The sequence below is a fragment of the Pristis pectinata genome, chromosome 12, assembly GCF_009764475.1.
Source record: "Pristis pectinata isolate sPriPec2 chromosome 12, sPriPec2.1.pri, whole genome shotgun sequence".
NCBI lineage: Eukaryota > Metazoa > Chordata > Chondrichthyes > Rhinopristiformes > Pristidae > Pristis > Pristis pectinata.
In genome coordinates, this window is record NC_067416.1 from 15361933 (window position 1) to 15383464 (window position 21532).

Below are 21532 nucleotides of genomic sequence, written 5' to 3' on the forward strand. Positions count from 1 at the left end.
GGTTGTGTTAGTTTTATACAAGAGTGACCAGTCTTCCTCTTGATAAATAAGTTATATTAATTTTGCTTATTTCTTCCATTCCTGAACCACCGGTCTCAGCCTTTCGTCCAGGGAATTACGACAGACTAGAGTTAAACAGAGAAACGGGCAGTGGCCGACGCTGATAACAGCAGAATGGGGAAATCAGAGGATTAGGAGCTAAATCATTGATGCCCCTGGATAGCGCAGACCAGAATGGACTGACGGGCTTTGCCCACCCTTCTTTTCAAATGTTGCCGATATGACCGTCCACCCAAAGATTATCACACGATCCGCAGATGCTCACTATTTAGTTTTAAGCCAGTTCTCCTTGATTGTTGCGATTATAGAAAAATACTTTGGCTTATTGCAAAATATTCATAATGTTCTTAATAATGCATGCCCCTGTAATATTGACGTCCGTGGACAGTTCACAGATTACTGCTATTGATAAGACGTTGGTACTTTTTGCAGCTGCTGCAGATCCTATCTGGCGTCGATTGGTAGGATGAATAACGATGACTAAACCATTGCAGGTAATGCCCGTGGATCCCTACATAACAGTGCATGGTCAGATACTGCATTAAGATTACAATTTGATGGTATTTGTTTCTATTTTCAAGGATTGACGTGAAGGAGAAGGCTGTGGGTGGCGGCTGTTGCATGATCTTCCGATTCTTTGGCACTGGGTGATGCTGTGTAAAAGGAGGCGCCCGTCTAACCCGCCACCATCCGTCTCATTCTGATGTGGGCTTGGTTTTCTGCACTTGTTATTCTCAGCCCGCGATCGCCGGCGTTCCGGGAAAGGCAGCCGCGCCGAGCAGCGAACGAGCTCAACTCTCCGGTGCAGCAACATTCCTCGCTCCCACCTCCTCGCTTCTCCCTCCCCCTCGCCACCTGCCAGCCGTGCGCGGCGCTTGCACTTCTGATAAAACAAACACATCTGCCCAGCCATGTCCACTCGAGGTGAGTGACTTCAACCAGTGCGTGAAATTAGGAAGCACAATTGTCTGTAACCTTTCTCACTCAGTGTTCCTTGCCCTTCTGCAGGACTCTGGTGCAGATATTTTTTTGTTCGGTACATGTATGCCTAGATATAATGGGGGGGGGGGGGTAAAGCAGTGCAGTATATGTGTTTATTTTTTGTGGGTATTTATATCTGCGTGTATAGCATCCGCATACTATATTTGGTACAGATTAGTGGATTATATTAGATGGTGGGATATGCGGATATCCAGAACCGTGCTGCTCCGCAGAATTTTGCAACTGCACCGACCGGTATCTGTCGCGTCAGACTCGCCCGACTGTTCCAATATTCTTTCTGCAAACCCACCCACGCACGTCGCCCTTCCGAATAAGATGACATTTTAGGATTTAGGGCTCATTAACTCCCAGAGAAAAGAGACACTGGGATCATGTCTGCGCTGCATCACCCGAGCTAGGGGGAAGGGACCGCGCCACAATAAAGGACAGAAATGTTGATGCACTTTATCCCGGGAGCTCTGCAGCTGAGCCGGCGGAGGGGAGGCTTGTTCCCCTGTGGCCACAAGTGGGATCGAACCACACTTGATGCAGGTGGCTGCTTACATTGCGCGACTATTCCCAGCAGTGTTTTGCGGCATTTGTCTCCACGTATTTACTGTTCTGATGTCTCCCTGTTGAGACGGAGGCATCTGAAGTTCGTCTGGCTGTCGGCGAATCACGTTCTTGTCTGAATCCCACCTGCCGGGATCTGCACTCGGGCACTGTAGATGGGGATGGGTTTGTTCCGCAATCTCTGACTGGGAGGGGCGGTGGGAATCACTTCCATGTATGAATTCACACTGAACTATCCTTTCTGTAAGGCAGAGTCCAAACTACCCCTTGTGAGGTAGAGGCGTGGTTTTCTGCGAATAAGCCGGACTCACGCAGGCTGATCACAGTCCTGGTATCACAGCCTCGAAAGGGAGCAGTCACCTTGCGAACCTTCCAAATGGCAATTTAACCCCTTACGTAAAACAAACGCTGTACATTTCTCCGGGTTTCCCTAAACTACAGTGTTTGAACCCAGTTCCATGATTGTAAAATAATGACGGACCGACCCTGCCCACGGAGACTGAAAAAAAAATGCTTGTAGTGGGAGGGGCAATTCTTTCTTGACTTTATTGCCGTTGTACTGGCACGACAGAACTCTTGGGCAGCTGATGGAGAGCCTTCTTGCAACGAAAGGGCGACCATTTCTGATTCTGAATGGCAGTGATATAAATGTTTAGCTCCCGTCCCTGTAGATGGAATAGATATTTCAGCCTATGTCAGAACTCTGGACATGCGCAACCATCATATGTTTCACTTATGGATGTCCTCTTACTTAGATTCTTTCTAAATTCATATTTCCCTTTAAATTATTAAGTTATATGCCCAGAGCTAAGCATGAAGCAGGTCCTACACCTCAGTACTGAGATTGTGGTGAGCTGGAAGTGACTTTGGGTGAGAGTTTAAATAGAAGTTTTAATTTTTTTTCCTTTGTTTAATTCTGTTGGAGAAAATTATTTGTACAAGGGGAAACTACTTCTAAGTGGTTCAATGGTTCAATGATTGAAGATTGTGGATATCCATTCTGGAAAAGGCAATGAATACCATGTATATTCCTCGTGAATACAAAAGGGTATTTTGGTTCAATTTGCCTTTCATACTTACAAATGAATGCTGTCATTATCACTTCTGATTATATCATGTTTAAATGCAAGGATCTAAGTTAATACTGGGCAAACATTATCCATGTATTATTCATAGGTCTACAAATTTCCCAGTGTATGCAATGCCATGGAGCCATTTTGTAATTGCAGTTTGTGAGTACTTTTAAAGTGATCATACATTGTTGAAAGGGTCAATTAAATGACAAAGAAATAAAGAATTTGAAGAGATACATACTGTACAATCAGAGTCTACCTGCAGTGATTAAACTAACTTAAACTAATCTGGTTTCTGGATAACAGGATTGAATGCAACAGCTAATGAAATTGAAACTAAAGGCTTTATTTTGGAATTCGGTTTGTTGATTGTTTTCGAGGTCTGTTGTGTGGATATTTTTAACAACATTTGTTGACGGTAGTATCGTGACAACTGGTCATGTGAGACGATAAAGATTTTATGTGAAGAAATATCAGGTCAGTGCACTGTGGATTTCATATGGATGCATCCAATATTGATAATTCATTGCTGCAAAGTTACAAGATCATGAGCTGCCTTGATTCAAAACTGCTCCTAAGTGCAGGCACTAATTTGATCTTCTTTCTTCATCTAGTTAACTATATACTACTTGCCCCATAATGATGCTGCAAATGCGTACGTTTGTTTGATAATATTTTACCTTCTACTGACAGAATGACTAAAAGCTTTGAAACAGTTATGCTTGAACAAGTAAAACCACATTACAGCAGTCTCAGCAAACTGAAATCTATACAGGTATTATATTATGTTCCTCATGATTAATGCCTGGAGGAAATGCACACAGTATATTCTGAACCAATAACTAGAAGAATCATCAAGGGTCAAGTGAAGTAATTTTTTTCTGAAAATCAGATGATGATAGGAGTAGATTAAATCCTGTCTGTCTGCCACATGTAAAGCAGACAATGTCAGTATCAATTAAACTTCAAAATGACTGAACTGGATGAACATGTAGCACACATGGACTAACTGATGCTGGACCCTTGAAATCCAAGGTAGTACTTCACGTAGTGGTACCAGAAATGTGTAACCCACACATCCTCGCAGTCTTGAATTATGGTGGTGTTGCTCAGTTATCTACTTAGTCGACCCCTTCCTTTATTTAGTTATTCTGCTGCTGCGATACACTAGAAGGTATTTAGAATCAAATTTAATTTAATTTTTGACAGCAATTTCTTAGACTCACTTGCTGTTGTCTCATTTGTTCTTTCTTAAGAAAAGGGATGCACATTCCCTGTCATGAGATGAGATTTTTGTTTTCATCGCTGGGGTAATTTGCCAGTCTGGCAGAATAGATTGCAGATACCTGGGCAAATTAATAATAAAAACGTCAGGCAAGCCAGGAGCTGGGTGATACCTTCCAGACAGGCAAGTAACAACTTTCTGACTTTTCTCATGGTTCATCAAAGGTATAAAGCAGTTACATTTCAAGAAAATGTGCTCAACTGGAATGAACTGGATTTCTTAATAGCACGGTGATGCTATCCATAGAGGGCCTGGAGTTAATCTCCATTTTGTTGCTGCGATAGTGGATGGTGGGGGTGTCCTACTTTAACTAATAACTCCGGGGTAATGGAAGTGAAAATCACTGAGTTTGTTGCCCCAGTTGCTTTTCATTGATCATAACTGGAAACTGTGTTTCTGTGAGGATAGAATTGGTCCAGGCTGAATGATTTCCAAGGACTCACTGGACCTGTTAATATGGTTCTATTGTAACGGTGCCAAGCACTAAATGTACCTGCAAGGCTCAAACTGAGCATTCAGCAGTGCATGACAACCATAGGCAGGTTATAGAGTTTACTTTACAGACTTTACACCTAACTGTGTACACGTTTGCAGTTGAAGAAATATTTTGTACAAAAGAGGCACAATTCACCAGAGCTCAGACAAGACAGGGTGTAAGTTTATGCTGTATGCACCCACAAACTCGGTACCCATTCTGTGCATATCAGTTTCTGAGAATCCCTCCACCATGCCCAACATGCTGTACTTCACTATGAGAACCACTAGCCTAACCACAATTCAACAAGGTTCAGGTCCCCAGTCCATCTCAGCAAGGTAAAGGAGAAACTGAAAAGTTCAAGATTTAAATGGAGAGAACAAATTACAGCAACGGTTGCTGTTACGGTACACCAAGGCAGCGATGAAAATGCCATCTCAGAGGCAGATCTTCAGTACAACCACTTGTCTTAACTCCATCTTCCATTATTTGGAATCAAAATTAATTGTTTCACAACAGTTTTCAAGGGCAGGTGAATAATTTTTCAATTTATTAATTAAAAAAGGCTTTTTTTCTGTAACCTTGCTAGACTCTGAAGCTTCACTGCTTAGGTTGGGGCGAAAAATGTAGTTGTTGGTTTGCCACTGCACAGAGTTTGATTACACGTATCAGTGCATTTCATTTTTAACCAAGTACCGAAATCAGAATTTGGCAAATGAGGGAACGTGGTATTGCTTTGGTATTTAAAAAAAAGCAAAATTGAATTAATAATAAGTACCAGAGGTAGGAATCCAAATCATAGTTTGAAAACCAGAAGGAAAAGGAAAAGAAAATAAATCACAGGGAGGTCAGAAGGTATTTGACTGGTGCGTATTTTAGTTTCTTCCCTCTGCATTGAAAGGGTTTAAACTAAATTACATTTCAGAGAAAAAAACATAATTAAAATTGGAACTTTAAAACTAGATTATTACTTAAACTAAATTATAATTAAAATGATAAAGAGCTAATTGAAAAACTTAACTATGAACTAATTAAATAAAATACTTGGAAGGTTAGGTGATGTATTTTGGTTGTAGCAGGTGGGATCTGGCTAAAACCATTGAGAGCTGCTGCAGCCTCCTCTGCAGCTAAAGTGTGCAGCTCGAGACTCAGAGGTAATGAACTAGAGTCCAAGATTTAGACATTTTGATACATCAGGGAAGGAGAAAGTTACCCGGATAGTTTGTTCTCGGAGGCAGACACACTCCTTTGGTTAAGTTGTGTGGATTTGGGGGCAGGAGGATGTGATTGCTGGTGAGGCAGGTCTGGAGATTCAGGTTTTGGTGTAGGAAGGGCCTCAGCCAAAGGACAAGGTTTCTGCACATTGCAGTGGATGAGAATGTGGAATACAGGAATGATTAACAAACTGACTACAGCACCATGGTATGGGGGCAATTCAAATTGAGGGAATGAAAAGGAATGCATTGGTGGTAGGGCATGATATAGTTTCTTGTTCATTGGTGAATTATTAGAGGCATTTTCTTTGTGTTTTACAGTGAAACAAATATTGCAGTTTTGTTTCTTATGTGTGATGTGGTTCCAGATGTATGCTTAGAAGGTGCACTGAAATGTTATTGATGCAGTGGAACAAAGTGTTTTTGAAATTGCCCCAGCTCATTAGTCGCAAGTTACCAGGTGTGGCACAGTTTTGCATTGAAAAATATGCCTCCTGATCGTTCTCTCCTGGAGCCGGTGTTTGTTGGGTATTGGCACCTGGGGCAACTTAACTGGTTCCAAGGGCTTTGCTGTGGGACACTGGGCTGCACAGTGCATTGTGGCGAGGAGAGGACTGGGGAGCTGGACAGCCCGAGGGGGAGGAAACTGGGGTGCAAGATGGCACTTGCATTTGTTTGTGAGGGCACTGGGGAGCAGGGCGACATTTGCATTGGGAAGGGAGGGATTGGGAAACAGAAGGCACATTATGGAGAATCTAGGAGCTGGACAGCACATGATGGGGAGGGATAGATAGGAACAGCATCGATGTGGTGAGAGAAGACTTAGAGTGCAAGATCTGATGATGGAGGGTGTGGATTGGGGAATTCAGCGACCAACTGTAGATGGGAGACAAGCTCGTCGTGATGGAGGAGGGATGATGAGGAGGGAGGGTGTCGGTCAGTGGCACCATATGGTGAAGAGTTGGGGAGATTCCAGAACTTAGCAAAGTATTTTACCCACCTGCAGGGCTCAGGAATTTAAGATATAAGACCATGTTTTTCTGGGAATGCTCAACGAAGTGCCCCAGGACAACATGGTCTATGTTCCCCTGCAGGGCTTCTAAAGAAATGTTGCATGAGGAGTGAGGTCATCACAAATGTCCCTAAAATGGAAATCAGGCCAGGCTCACATGGGTCACTTAAAACTGGAAGTGCCTTGTCAGATTTCACAATTGGTATGATCTGATCTGGAAGTGGTTTCAAACATGAGTTAAATCCAGTTCAAATTCCATAACACTGAATAAAACAATGTTATGTGATCCAATATTTAGTTTGCAATGTCAACTGGAGCTAACACTAATATACCATATAAAGTTCTATGAATTACTTAAATGAAAACAATTTTGCAAAGAGTAAGCTATTCTCTATAGATTGAATGATGTTACACAGAGCAAGGCTGTTCAACTGTCAAGTTTCTGCTGCCTTTTTGAAGACCTATCTAATTAGGTCCACTGCCTTGCTAAATAGGCCTTCAAATGTCATTGTACATGTCTAATTAGCTCTTGAAATTTATTATTGAATCTGCTTTCAAGCATTACATTTCAAATCATAGCAGTGCACCGCATAAATAAATTCCTTCACATCTCTGCCTTTGACATTGTACCAAGTATCTTGCATTTTAAAATGTGGAATCAAAGTCAAAATATTAGATGATAATTTGCTATGGTAGGACATTTCACAGGGGCAGGTTCCATTGGTTAGCAAGCTCAGGTTTACCAAATGTTTGTGGGGCAAACTACTGAAAGTGCAAGATGATGATAGTTGTTGAAGGAAATCAGGGACTGAGTGAACAATGGAGACTCAAGAGAGACTGCAGATGCTGGAAACCTGGAGCAACACACGCACGACGCTGGAGGGACTCAGCAGGTCAGGCAGCATCTATGGAGGGAAATGAACAGTTGACGTTTCAGGCCGAGACCCTTCGTCAGGACTGGAAAGAAAGAGGACAGGTAAACAATGATGTATCTTCTGCACCAGTCACATTAACAGTTCTGAAATAAGAAAGAGGAATAGAGAACAGAGAAATATAAATTAGAGTGAGTTCAATATTGAAACATATACAGAAAAGGAAAGGAAATTGAATTAGGAGAGACAGGAGAGAAATGTTGAAGAAAATCAGAATTTAACATTTTAAAAAAATCTATAACAATCCTGTGGGATGTTTGTATTTTTTTATTGCAACGTAGGTTACTCAGCAGTCATTAACAATCATACTGCTGAAAGAGTATTTAGACTGAAGCAGACATTGTGTAAATCACTCTGTTTAAACTGAGATTATGTGTTTGTGCTAAATACAGGGGTCCAGTTCTACCAATTCTGCTTGGAACTGCTGGACTTTAGTAATGTAAATGGCAGCTACTATTGGACTCCTTATGGAATCCAGCAATGGGACACAAACCTCCCCAGATGTCCCAGTATTTAAGCTGTTGGGGCCAGTGGGACCATTGATTTTAATTACAAGAAACAGCTATGACCAAAAGCACAAGTACTAAGTAATTACTTTACTTAATCTTCAATTGAGTTGATTTTAATATCAAGTATTGTTTTAAATCATTTCCTCATGTTTTCAAGTCTTTTAATGCTTCATTTTTGTTATTATTCAATGGTTAAGAATAAAAACAATTGAAAATCATTAGTTTTTGAGTGTTCATACATGTTTGTGAATGGTGAAGGTATTTACATTCAATCTTCTTGATAGATTTGGTGACTCGTTAGTTGGAGCAATGATTTAATTGGCTGTAAAACCAACAGGGTGCAGGGCCTGACAATTTTCTTTGAAAAGACCCCATTGCTACACCTGGTATTACTAATCAGCTGGGGACTAGCTTCCCAATGGAAGGTTCTTCCTCAAGACTTGCTCTCGGTAAGCGTGTACTTTTTGATTCTGGTGACTGCTAGCCAAAGGCAACTCACTGCTTTGTGCTGAGGCAAACAGAATGATGCCTTTTTTCATGAAACGAACAGACGAGCCATATGTCTGAGTGTGGAGCTTTGGTTTGTCAGAGTTTTAACTCTGCTTCTGACTTTGGCTGAGCTACTCAAATATTTATTCCAAAAATTATTAACTTCATCACTGTTTTGATTGGGAAAATGTATGTTTTTTAATAACCACAGTTGTGTAGTCAAATAATAGTCAAATGCTGACCATTTACTTTATCTGGATGGTATTTTAACTACTGTGTTCTAATACTTATAAATGGACTAAAGAGCAGTGTAGTTGTACACTGGTAGTTTTAAAGCTGTATAGTGGCTAAGGTACTGGACTAATAGCTAGTGTTCTTGACCACTGATTCAGAAATAAATATTTGAATTCCATCATGGTGGAGGGAGAATTTATATTCAAGTAAACTTCTTTAAAAAAAAAACCTTGAAAAGAAAATGCTAATCTCAGAAGCAGTGATCATGAAACTAGTGAATTGTTATAACAGTCTGTCTGGTTCACTAATGCCCTTCAGGGAAAGTGATCTGCCATTCAGAGCTAGTCTAACCCATATGTGACTCCAGATCTGCCAATATATTTGATTCTTAACTGTTTTGTTACTTCAGGGGTTGATTAAGAATGGGCAATAAATGCTGGCATCGTTAGTGGTTTCCACATGCTCTGATTTTTAAAAAAAATGTACGTTTCATATTCCTCTTTGAGTTTCCCTTGGGTCTTCGCAACCACTTCGTAAGAGTTACTGTAATAGTCCCTTTAAGATAGAGAGTGTGTGTGTGGGGCGTGCTTACGTCAATAGAAGATAAAGGACGTAATGACGTTGTTGAAGAAGTCAGAAGAAGAAGAAGGAGAGAGAGAGAAGGGAGAGAGACACCAGCCTGCTTGTTTTCTCTATCGATGGATGAGAAACAATAACTGTGTTTGCCACTGAAATCCATGTATGGAAGTTGGAAGTAATCTGGTGGAGTTCACTTTGTTGCTGACCTGTAGAAGGAAACAGGTATTTGTGTGTGGACGACCACGGTTCGGATGCTTTTCGGGGTGAGGAAGTCACTACAGAGTAAACACTGAAGTGTCGTTTGGGTTCCATCGTGGAACATTTGGATTTCGTATGTACTCTCTCTATGTTTTTCTACATCTACATCTTATCTTCAGACAACGGTGGTTGTTGAAGAAGCCCTTGCTCATGTTTCACCTTATGGCTTGCGGAACTGAACTTTAAGAACCATTCCGGAACTGGGAGTTTTGGACTTTGTCACACACACACACGAAGAGTTTAGTTTTGGGGTTAACGTTCGAGGTTTAACATTTTTGAATTCTAACATACTAACATTTTTACTTTTATTTTACGTATTATCATAAGTAGTGATTAATAAAATAGTTTTTAACACTAAATCATGCTCAGTGTGTTTCTTTTGTTGCTGGTTCGTGACATTGTAATGCAATTAACACAGTAGGCAATTTGCACACAACACACTCCCATAAATAACAACGTTGAAGTGTCCAGGCAACTGGTTTATTCAGAAATGGTGATTGATGGAAACATAACATGCTAAGGTGCTAGGAGTAGCTCCCATTGGATCTTTATGTTCACCTGAGAGAGCAGATGGTGTCTTATTTTTAATGTCTCATCCAGAAGATGGTACCTCTGACAATTCAGCACTCCCTCAATATGGCTTGGAAAAGAGAGCCTTGGTTCTTATTTTTTTTTTCTCTTGAGTGGAACCTAAACCCACAACTTCGTGACTCAGGTGGTCCATGAGGGAGTACCTTCACCAGAAGGACTGCAACAGTTCAGGAAGGTACCTTACCACCCACTTCTCAAAGGCAATTAAGGATGAACAAGAAATGCTGGTCTTGCCAATGACCACATCGCAATCAATCAATGCATGTATGTACGTATGACAAGAGAGCCACCCCTGGTGGTGTTGCTGTTTATACGTGGGGCAAAGAGGTTGGAAGAGTGATGCATTTTGTGACTTTTTTTTTCCCACCTTTCTTGTGGAGATGTGTATGATTTGCCCTTGGTTTCCATGACAATTGAAATCAGTAGTGAAGCACTCCACAATATACCACCTTGACCCAATTGATCATTGTACATGTGCAGTACTTTACAAGGGTTACACTTCCCTTGAAATATTCATTTTAATCATGTTCTTCACTAGATTACAGATGCGCCTACGTTCCATCTACAGTAGTCCGTGCTTGATATTCTTTCCACTTTTAAAAATCAATCCACATTGTGACAAAGTTAACTTTGATTTAATGGAGGTGTCTGTTCCATAAAGCTGATAAAGTTCCTTAGCATATAGCCGAGGCACTTAAGGAAGTCATTTTTGTAATAATTGATGTTGATGTATAAAGCATTTTTCCTCTGATGCAGACGCAGGGTTTCTTAAGTTGATTACCAGTGATGTTATATTGACAGTGATTGAGCAGCAGGCTCTCCAGAATGAAATCTGGGAGAAATCTTTTGCGGGAGATGTGCAAAAGTAAATCTTCTGAGTAAATACAACTTAGATAATCAGATTTGGAAAATTCCACAAGGGTCAAGATCATATAAGATTCTGCAGGAGATTTTCTGCAGGATCTTGTGTGGTGCTCTGGAAAGGATCAGTATTTCTGAAATGATAGGTGTCTCCTGACATTAGTGGTGGATGATATTTATGATCTATGTTAATGGGGAAGGCTAGATTCTGTGTAAATTTTCAACAGGAATATAAAAAGGATTGCAGAAAGAAACTGTTAGATTATGGCTGAAATGTTTTATAACCTACGTCTTGGTTCCCCTGTAGTTAATACTCTTTCGGGGATGGTGGCGGGGGGAGAATCGGTCTCAATTTTAAAATTGTCAATTAACCTATTCCCTTCTGAGGGAGAGAGTTGTACATTTCCACCATGCCTTGCATGAAGTCCTCCTTGATGGCTTAACATGAGTTTCACGATTGTGTCCTTAAATACAAGTCAATCATATAGCTGACCAAAAAAATCAATTTCTGGTAAATTAGATTGTTAGGAAGCTAGGATCCCAGGCAGGTGGCTGTACAATAAGTAACTCAATGTTTGGCAACAGTAATCTCATTGAATTTATAGTGTTCAGTTGGAAAATTGTATATGACCAATTGAATATCAAAATCAGAATGTTGTATATTTGGCTATATTCTTCGGCTTGAGTTCATCTAAATAAATGCTGAAAAATTGATGTTTATTATGTCAGTCTGTGTTCAAAAAATAATTATGTAATTATCCAGGATGTTTCATTGTTGTTGCTAACAAGTAATATTAAAAGTCTTGATTGCAAAATACTGCAGAATTTGGAGATCTGAAATATAAACTGAAAATACTGGAAGCACCATACAGGTGGGGCAGAAAGAGTTAATGTTTATGATCAGATTGGTAAAACGTAGTTTGAACCTAAAAATTATCCAGTATTGCCTGAAGCCAAAATTTACTTTCTTTCAAAAAGATTAAATGATTCTGGTATTGTCTGATGGGTCCTGATGCAGGGTTTTGACCCGAAATGTTGACAATCCCTTTCCTTCCACAAATGCTGTTCAACCCACTGAGTTCCTCCAGTAGATTGTTGCTCCCGATTCCAGTATCTGCAGTCTCTTGTATTTCCAGTATCTGCAGTCTCTTGTATCTCCTGGTCTGGTCTTCTGCTTCAGAGCCAGGTCACTTCCTACTTCAAACTTTATTTTGAATTGGAGAAAATAATGATAAACTTATCATACACAACATCCACTGCTGGCATCTCCATGAAAAACAAACTCTCAAAAGGAACAATGGTACTATTGCAACAATCCAGGTATTATCAATGAAATGGCATACCTTTATCATCTATTTAACATGGGATTTAACCCAATTTGTATTAGATAGATTAAAACCTTGCCATCTGAAGAAATGTTGGGAAATCCTGAGAAGAGTCCTGAAGGAAGCCTTTATAGATTTAACAGAAGTTCTTTTACTTTTCTGTCCTGTTAAGGACCAACTGATCCTTGATTCCAGAATTCCCAAGCAAGGTGAGACATTAGCCTTGTGAATACCAGTTAAAATGTAGTCGGGGTCTGAATGGTGTTATTCAGTCCTGACAATTGAGTGTTGATGAGTATTACATTGGTCCAGCCATAATTCATCATAATGAAGCAAGGCTGAGGCTCATTTGACAAGCTCTTCCATCTCTGAGCTTTATGATCACTCCCCATGTCCAATGAGCTGGGGGACCAGATTGCAAGCATTATTACTGTTTTAAGGCGTATTTAACTCTGGCTCAGCCCTTTGTCACTTCTTAGATCATTCCCACTCTTCTCCATCCCTCCCCTGTCTATTACCTGCCTCTCACTTAGATCCACCTATTACCAGACAGCTGTTGCTCCACCCCTTCACACACACCTCCCCCCCCCCCCCCCCCCCCCCACTTTTTTTATACTGGCCATCTCCCCTCTTTCATTCCAGTCCTAATGAAGGGTCTTGACCTGAAACATTGTCCATTTCCCTCCATAGATGCTGCCTGACCTGCTGAGTTCCTCCAACTTTTTGTGTGTTGCTCCAGATTTCCAGCATCTGCAGTCTCTTGTGTCTCTAGCTCAAAATATCTTGATGCATGAATTACCTATCTGTAGGGGTTTGTATGTACATAAGTGAGCAAATGTAACAAGTTTGCATGGAGGAACAAGTACTTTTGAAATAAAGAACAGAAAATGCTGGAAATGCTCAGCAGGTCAGGCAGCATCTATAAAAAGAGAAACACGATAAATGATCTTTGAAATGTCAGCTCTATTTCTTCTTCCACAGATGCTGCCTGACCTGTTGAGTACTGTAAGCATTTTCTGTTTTCAGTTTAGATTTCCTGCATCTGTAGTTCTTTGCTTTTCATTTACTTTGGAAATATTTGTATTGTGAGACAGACCCATCTGTTGTTGGGATTATTCTACCAGCGGCTGTTGACTGCAGCATTGTTTTCACTCTAGCCAATTTCAGAAAGCCTGCTAATAAGATCAGAGAAATGCCTGTGCAGATATTAGTAATTCCAGTTAGAATTAATGATCATACTTAGATGCAAATTTAATAAGACAGGTATTATATCTACAAATCTTCACTCCCTTTTCCACTATTCCAGACTTTCAAAGGAATTTTACAAACAATTTTATTTCTTGGAACCCTACTTGGATGTTATATGGTGAAGATCTGTGTAGAAATTATTAAATTATTCCCTTCTGGGATGGGCAAAATGGACTAGATTATTTTTCCCCAACACCTTTTCTTATAGAAGTGACTGGACGGCAGATTCCATAAGTTACTCATTCTCTTGGAAGCTGAATCTTGTGTAGTCCAGATTTAACATAACTTTAGATATACTGGAGGGTGTTACCTAAAATTGGTTTTAAAAAAAAAAATCCTACTCTGGCTAGTCTTGTCTACAAATTATATAATAAATGGAAACAGCTACTACACAGAACAAGCAGCAATTTACACCATGTACAAAGTGAGTTGAGTATATAGTTCATTATATAGCCACGCACTTTTTCAAAGATGCAGGAGGAAAATTTTTCTTTGGTTGCTATTGCTAAACCTGAACAAATGCTTCACTTGTCAGCTGTACTTGTCTCTGCACATTGAGTTTCATAATTTCATCTGAACCAAGAATAGGAATGTGAATAAAACTGGTGTCCAATGTATGTGCAGACTTTGATCTAAAGGAACTCCATCCACCTTCATCCTGTGTTATAAAATGAACAGAGAATAAGCAAAAGCTTCTTTGACTTGAATTCACTTGATGTTGCATTATTCTCTGTGACAATTGTTTTCCTGATCCACAGAATGACAACAATAATAAACGGTGGTTGAGGGTTGCACCTCTTTGCAATGTTCAAAGTTCCCAGCTGGCCTGGATTTAACATTTCAACAATACCTGGAAATTGCCCCAGTTGTTCATAAGACTGGTTTTAATATCTACCAAATATTATTACAGCTTTAGACTGGTGCTGCTAAAATTAATTCCCATAAAATTGCCCTGCATATCTTTTTAAAAAGAATGGAAATTATTTTGGGCAGTCAGACAGAAATATGATGGAACAACAAAGATATATTTAGGTCAGACTTCACATTGAATAAACTGACAGGTTGATGAATTTCACTCTTTCTGGCTCAGCTTTACACCGAGTGATGATCTTCATTCCAACAGTGACAAAGTTGATTTGCAATAGAGGCAGCCACAAATTTAACTTGTCATACAGTGAAGGAACTTTCACAAACTTGAGTGCTGCAACTGACTGACATAAGTTTTAATAAATTTACTCAATCTAATTAATAAGGCCTAAAATTATGAAGACGAAAAAAAATCCAATGTTTATTACAACAATCAGTCCAGTATTGATGTTTCAATTGGGAGGAAAGAAAGGTAAAATCCATCAAAGTGTCAACCTATTTGAAACAAAAACCATGCGAGAGAGAGAATGCTTGAGAAATTTTCTGCATATCATTTCCAATCTGTCCCCAAGAATTTTCATCAAAGCTCTGGTTCCAAAGCTTTAAGTTTATTGTCCTCTATGGTTTGCTCTGGGAATTGTGTATGGCTGGTTTGTCATCCTTTTTCATTATTGCAATGTGATAACATAGTTGTTACTCACAACTTTGTATTCCTACAAAAAAGATGTTGGTACAAATCTTTTGGATAATTCTAAAATATATATGATTTGCAGTAAATTTTGGGCTTAGTTTGTTTTTCCCTTTTAAATTCTGTTACCAACCTTGGTATCTCACTGCTGCAAATGTATGTACTTGTATCTCATACTGCTCTCTTGAGCCCATCTAAACAATTTTAAATTTATTAACACTCTGAACTAAGATAGAAATCAGGGTCCAATTTACATCACTGGGCCAAGATTTCCACTGAAAAGGACCTTTCACCTGAAGTGGGCAGGTGCTTTGCACGCAAAGGGAAAGGCTCCTTTGGAAAAATAGCACTGGCCTCGTATGAAGTTAAAGACAAAAGGGAAAAAAAAAGGAGTAGACCCCTCATGCCTATTCTGCCATTCAACTGGATCATGGCTGATCTTTACCTCCTATTTATTATCCTGTTAATGCCAAATTAGGGGAATGAAAGTAGGCCTTGCAAATTCAAATCCCACTATGCCAGTTGGAAATTTGAATTCAGCTTAAAAAGTGCCTGGAAGTTGAGGGAAAATTTACAGGTGATTCTGCCATCCTCACTGTAATGCTTATTGAATGTGCATGTGCCTTTAAGGAATATATTTACCACGTAGCATGACTTTTGATATACTGTTGTACCAGCCACTGCTGTGAGTTAAATGTTCACTGCTTTAATAAAGGACGATTGTTTAGTAGTTCTATTCTTATTACTTGCCTTAGGCTCTTTTGCACCGATGTTCACTATGGCCTGTTTATAATTTCCACAAATATGCTCTAGGCTTTTACTTGGCTTCTGATGTGTCCCAGCAACCCACATGGCACTTTAAGCAAATTCGGCGAGGGCAATAAATGGCCTCATTGGTTACTACATGGGCATCACAATTCTGAATATAGAAGCACCTCCCACTCCTCTTGGATGTATTTGTTCGTTCTTAACTTCACCAAAAATCTTTTCTCCCAAAAAGAATCTCAGCAGCAGGAAATGGGAAGATGTGATTCCTTCATTGGCTTACCAATTTATTTCCATTGTATATTCTGAAGGATGATTTTGATCCGGTCACTAACAATATTGTCTCAGTTTTTAAAAAAAAAACAACTGATTCATTACTTGTCAGCTTTATCCCATTTTAAATTTTCATGGGGATATCCATCTTGTAAAGGAATTTGGAGTGATACCAAGAAAATAATCAGATTTTACCCCAGGCTTGGGAAATTGATGGCCTTTCTCTCATCAAAGTGTTTATGACTGAGCCATAATGTGAAGGAGATGTTGACAGCATTTTGTAGTTCATTGTTAGAATGCAAGAAGAAAACCACACAGTTCAATTGAGTGGGAGCGAGTTAGTTAAGAATGACTTTTTTTTTGCCGCCTCCACCACAGCTGACCCAAATACTTGTTTAGTGTTGGCTTGAGAGTCTTGTATGGTGGAATTTGTCCAATCATGAAATGTTGATAAAGAACAGATTGTTGTTGGGGGGGAAATGCTCTTGTGGACCCCTATCCCTGTTCAATAACATTGGTCAGTAGTGTAGGTCACACAGAACTATATTCTTAATATTCTTGCTGTTCTAGCCATTTGGACTCAACATTAAACTCAAGAATTTCAGATAATCGTCCCCTACTTTGTGCATTTCACATTTTCCAGCTTTCACTGTTTCTTTATGGTCTAATAATTTGAGAGATTTATTCTGTTTCTCCCATTTACACCTTCTCAAGTGTTATTCACTAATCTCTTCATGACCATTTTTCACCTCGTACTGCCCTCCTTTGTCATTCATTCTGTTTTCCAACCTATCACAGACCTATCTTGATATTTACTTCTCCCCTTTACACTTTCTCTGCATCTGGAGATGTCATTCCAAACCAGCACCTTGTGTAGAAGGACGATACTGGGTGGAAAATCCATCCCCAGGTATGTCAAAGAAAGTAAAATGTGTCTTTTGACTTTTCTTCCCTGCTCGTGGTAGAAATGAAACAACCCGATAATCTCAAATATTTTATAGCCATCACTGACATAGATTTCATTGAAAATATGCTGCTGGCCATTGGTTTTCCCTGATTTGAAGATGTGACATAATTCTTTAGGTCAGTAAAGTTGCAATTTGCTGAAGGATCCAAATCTCATTTCTACTGAGGTCAAAGTGACCAGGAACCCAGAAGTTTAATATTTGGCACAAGAAGACTAGATTGCACAAAAGTGCCAACTAAATTAACATGCTGCTTCTCCAAATACGTTGTTTCTTTAATTTTATGCTAAAAGAAATCCTTCTGATAACTTAATCTGAGGTAACATTTCTGCACACTGTTAAGAGCAGGGTTTACTTTGGTAGTAATAACACTTCTAGCATAATCATTTCTCATTTGAATAAAGATTGAAGCCAACTGTTGTGGACTGAGATTTAAAATGCCAACACTTCTTGTAGCCTCACTGGCCTGAAATAATTCTGCAGTCCCTTATCAGAGTCTTAGGGTTGTACAGCACAGAAATGAGGCCCTTTCAGCTCATCTTGTCCATGATGCCTATCCAGACCAATCCCATTGGTTGGCATTGGGTCCCTCTGCTCCTTTCCTGTCCAAGTACCTGCCCAAATGCCTTTTGACATTGTAATTGTATCTACATTGATCTTAAATGGTGTAATAGCGTCTGCCTCTACGTTGTAAATCTGTCTCTGCACCTTATTCACTTTCTCTTTTTCTTAAAAAAAACAGCCTCTTAATATTTTTCAGCTTGGATGATGCATTGTTTTATTTCTATGATAATCTGCATTTTAAAGAAAAATCTCTTCTGTAGTCACTTTGCTTTCTGCTTCTTCCAACACCATGTTTCTATATTTTCCATTACTCTTTTTCCCCAATTATCTTTTAAATTCTCTATTGCTCCTATCTTGTTTTACCTCTAATTTAACTTTTTAAAATCATGTGCTTTTTCACATATTTCCACATGCATATATTCTGTTCCAGAGCTGGTTTTAGAACTTTAACATTTGATTTTGTTTTGGTTGATGATTAATCCTGAAGTAAAATTAGCACGTCAACACAAATGGTGGACATCCGGGAAAAAAAATTAAAAATTGTTGAAAATACACACCAATTCAATTAAGCATCTGTGGAGAACATAAGATATTAAATAGTCTCTTAAAATTTTGTAATGCCATAATACAAATTGCAGTTCAGTATAAATCATGGTACCATATTTCTATTTACTACACAGCAGAGTAATTCAAACCTCCAAATAACCCAACTTTACAAGTAAACTCAAGCTTTTTATTTCTTTATGAATAATGTAGAATATGCATTCCATAAAAATGGATAGTTAGAAATTGGCCATATGTGCTAAATATGCAGAAACATATGCACTTCATAGTCTGCTTGTGAAATTTGTTTAATTTCATTGTTCATCTGAAGGTTTGATCTACACTGCATTATCCATGTGAAACATCACAGAATTGAGGAATGTGCTTTCTGCATGAGTGAAGCTCATTCATGTACATCCATATTCAAATATCCAATAATGCGAAGTTGTACAAAGATTTTTTTTTAACAGTAACTGATCACTTGCATCCCCATCTATCCCATCCATTCTAACCAAAATCAGATGTAAGTGATTTTATACCAGGCCAACGTTGAAAGCAGATCCCTTTTTAAAATTTGTAACAACACACAGACCATTTGACCCAACACTTCCATGCCAGCTCCTGGGGAGCAATGACCCATTCACCTACTCATTTCCCTGTACCCCAGCAACTAATTCCCTCTCATGTCCATCAACTTCCATTTGATTCTCTTTGACAGTTACCCACACGACTGTAGCAATTAGCTTACCAACATATCTTTGGGATGCAGGTGGAAACAGGTGCACCCAGAGGAAACTCGTGTAGTCATGGACGGAGAGAATGTGCAACCTCCACCAGACAAAACCTGAGGTCCCTGGAGCTGTGAGGCAGCATTACTAACTGCTACATCACCGTAGTACCCTATATTGGATCAGTGACATCGGTATGAGTGAAGTCTATGGTGTATTTGAGCAAAAAGAACCACTGCACTGAATATTGTGTATTCCTTATCTGTAGAATAGTTTTCAGGGTTAAGGTTTCACAAACCCAAGAGATTCTAATGAAATATTATTGGCCCAGAATTTTTCATCAGTTTGTCTTGATAAAAGGCCTGATGCTGGAGGAACTAAGCAGGCCAGGTAGCATCAGTGGAGAAAAGCGGGCCGTCAATGTTTCTGGTCAGGACCCTTCTTCAGGACTGGATTCCAGCATCTGCAGTCCTTTGTTTCTCTGGATGAAAGGCCATTGAGTTCATTAACTGTCAACTTTCTTTTTCCACAGACATTGCTTGTCTTGCTGAGTAATTCCAGCATTTGTTCTTATTCCATTTGTTAACTCTAGTGTATCAGCTACTGAGAAGTAAAAAATTGTCATTGTAACTGAATTGCTTGTATTTGCATACTTTCAAAAATGTAATTTTTAGTAATTTACATTCAGAGCATTGGCATGGCAAAATGACTAACTGACTGCAATTGATAATTACCTCAATCGATACCACCAGTTTGCAGGTTAAGAGATGCGTTACACATATACAAAATAATCTAGTATCAGCATGTGTTACTAACTTGTGAAATGTTACATATGCATGTGCCAATAAAGCAATTAACACCCTTCAAATATTAACATAGCAGAGAGAAGAAATGCAGTGCAGAGTTTTCCAACAGGCTGATGTATTGCTCATTCTATAATAACTCTTAGTCATAGAGACATAGCAAGAAACAGGCCCTCCATTGAGTCTGCCCTGACCGTCAAATACATTATTCCTACAGTAATCTCATTTTTATTCTCCACACTTTCTCATCAACACCCTCTTCCCCAGATTCTACCACTCACCTACACACGAGGGGCAACTTAGTGGCCAATTAATCTACCAACCCACAAATTTTGTTGCATGTCAGGGAAACCAGAGCACCCAGAAAAATCCTATGTGGTCACAGGGAGAATATGCAAACCTCACAGACTTCAACAAATTGGTTTTCCCACTGTTTGAAAATTTCAGTTAATTTACTTTATCATTCTTGTATAATTATTGAACTTCCTCATATATACTCTGTCCAATGCCATATTTGCTGATAGGTGGCCGATCTATTTACACTGGTGTTTTCCCTTAATTCTTAGCTCCACTGATTTTTTTTAATGTGCCCCAATCAGCTGATGCATTCAAGTTCATAAGAAATCGATGTTTTAATAAAAAAAATCATCTCAAACTTGAATCATAAAAATGGGTCTGGATAATAGTGAGTTTAACTGATTGAGTTGCCCTATATCCCTCCAAAACATGTACATTCTTCTACACCATATTCCAGTTGCTATGATCATTGAATGAGTGCTGGCAGCACAGATTATGTTTCAGGAGTTGGCTACCCTGACTGGAGGGATGACACAATTGAGGAAGGCAGAAAGTGATTGGTTTCACCACTTCACATCACATTCTGCTTGCATTTGGAGAAAATGCTCTGGCAATTAAATTTTTAAAAAAAGCACTTGCTGAAGCTCTCATTGAAGTCACTGTGGAGGCACATTCCTGAGTTACCGTGGCACCGAAACCATGGATTTCTCAGAACAAGGTTTGGCAGGACCTAGAGAACTCTTTCAAAACCACTCCAACACTAAATCAAAAGAGAATTTCAGTTCAATGTTTCTCAAACGGCTCTGGCAGAAACGGTATAATAGGGAGTCAGTACAAACATTGATAATGTAGATTGATTAATGCATGTTCACTTTAAAAAGTTAACTTCACAGATTGCACTTCACATTAACTTGAACTTAATTCTCAAAGTATTTGCAGATATCTGCTTCTGTAAGCAGCTTTTAAATTTGGAGTCAAGAAAATGTTATAATCAAACCACAGGCTGGCAATTAGGAAGGCAAATGCTAAGTTGGCCTCCATGGCAAGAAGCTGCAAGACTTCTTAGTACAATTACATAGTCTCTTGCTGAAACTGCATCTGGAATATTGTGTACAGGTCTGTCTCCTTACTTAAAGAAGGATGTACATGTGATAGAGGAAGTTTGATGAAGGTTCAGTAGATTGATTCCTGAGATGATGTGTCTGTTGTATGAGGAGAGAAAACAGATTAAATCTATACTCGCGTTTAGTAGGAACGATGTTTTTTCAAATATGCAGAATACTTGCAAGGTTTGACAAGTTCAATGTGGAATTGATCTTTCTCCTGAAAGGAGCTTCTGG

At 39.2% G+C, this 21532-nt stretch overlaps 1 protein-coding gene across 1 annotated transcript in view; it reads left to right on the forward strand.

Annotated features, from left to right (window-relative positions):
* Positions 1-385: 385 nt before the first annotated feature.
* The window catches only part of ablim1b (actin binding LIM protein 1b), a 290641-nt gene continuing 269494 nt past the window's right edge, over positions 386-21532 (forward strand). The window contains exons 1-2 of the mRNA XM_052027491.1: positions 386-554; positions 642-984. Of these exons, the coding sequence (XP_051883451.1) occupies positions 972-984 (13 nt within the window). The 5' untranslated portion in view covers positions 386-554; positions 642-971. The remainder of the gene's footprint in view (positions 555-641; positions 985-21532) is intronic.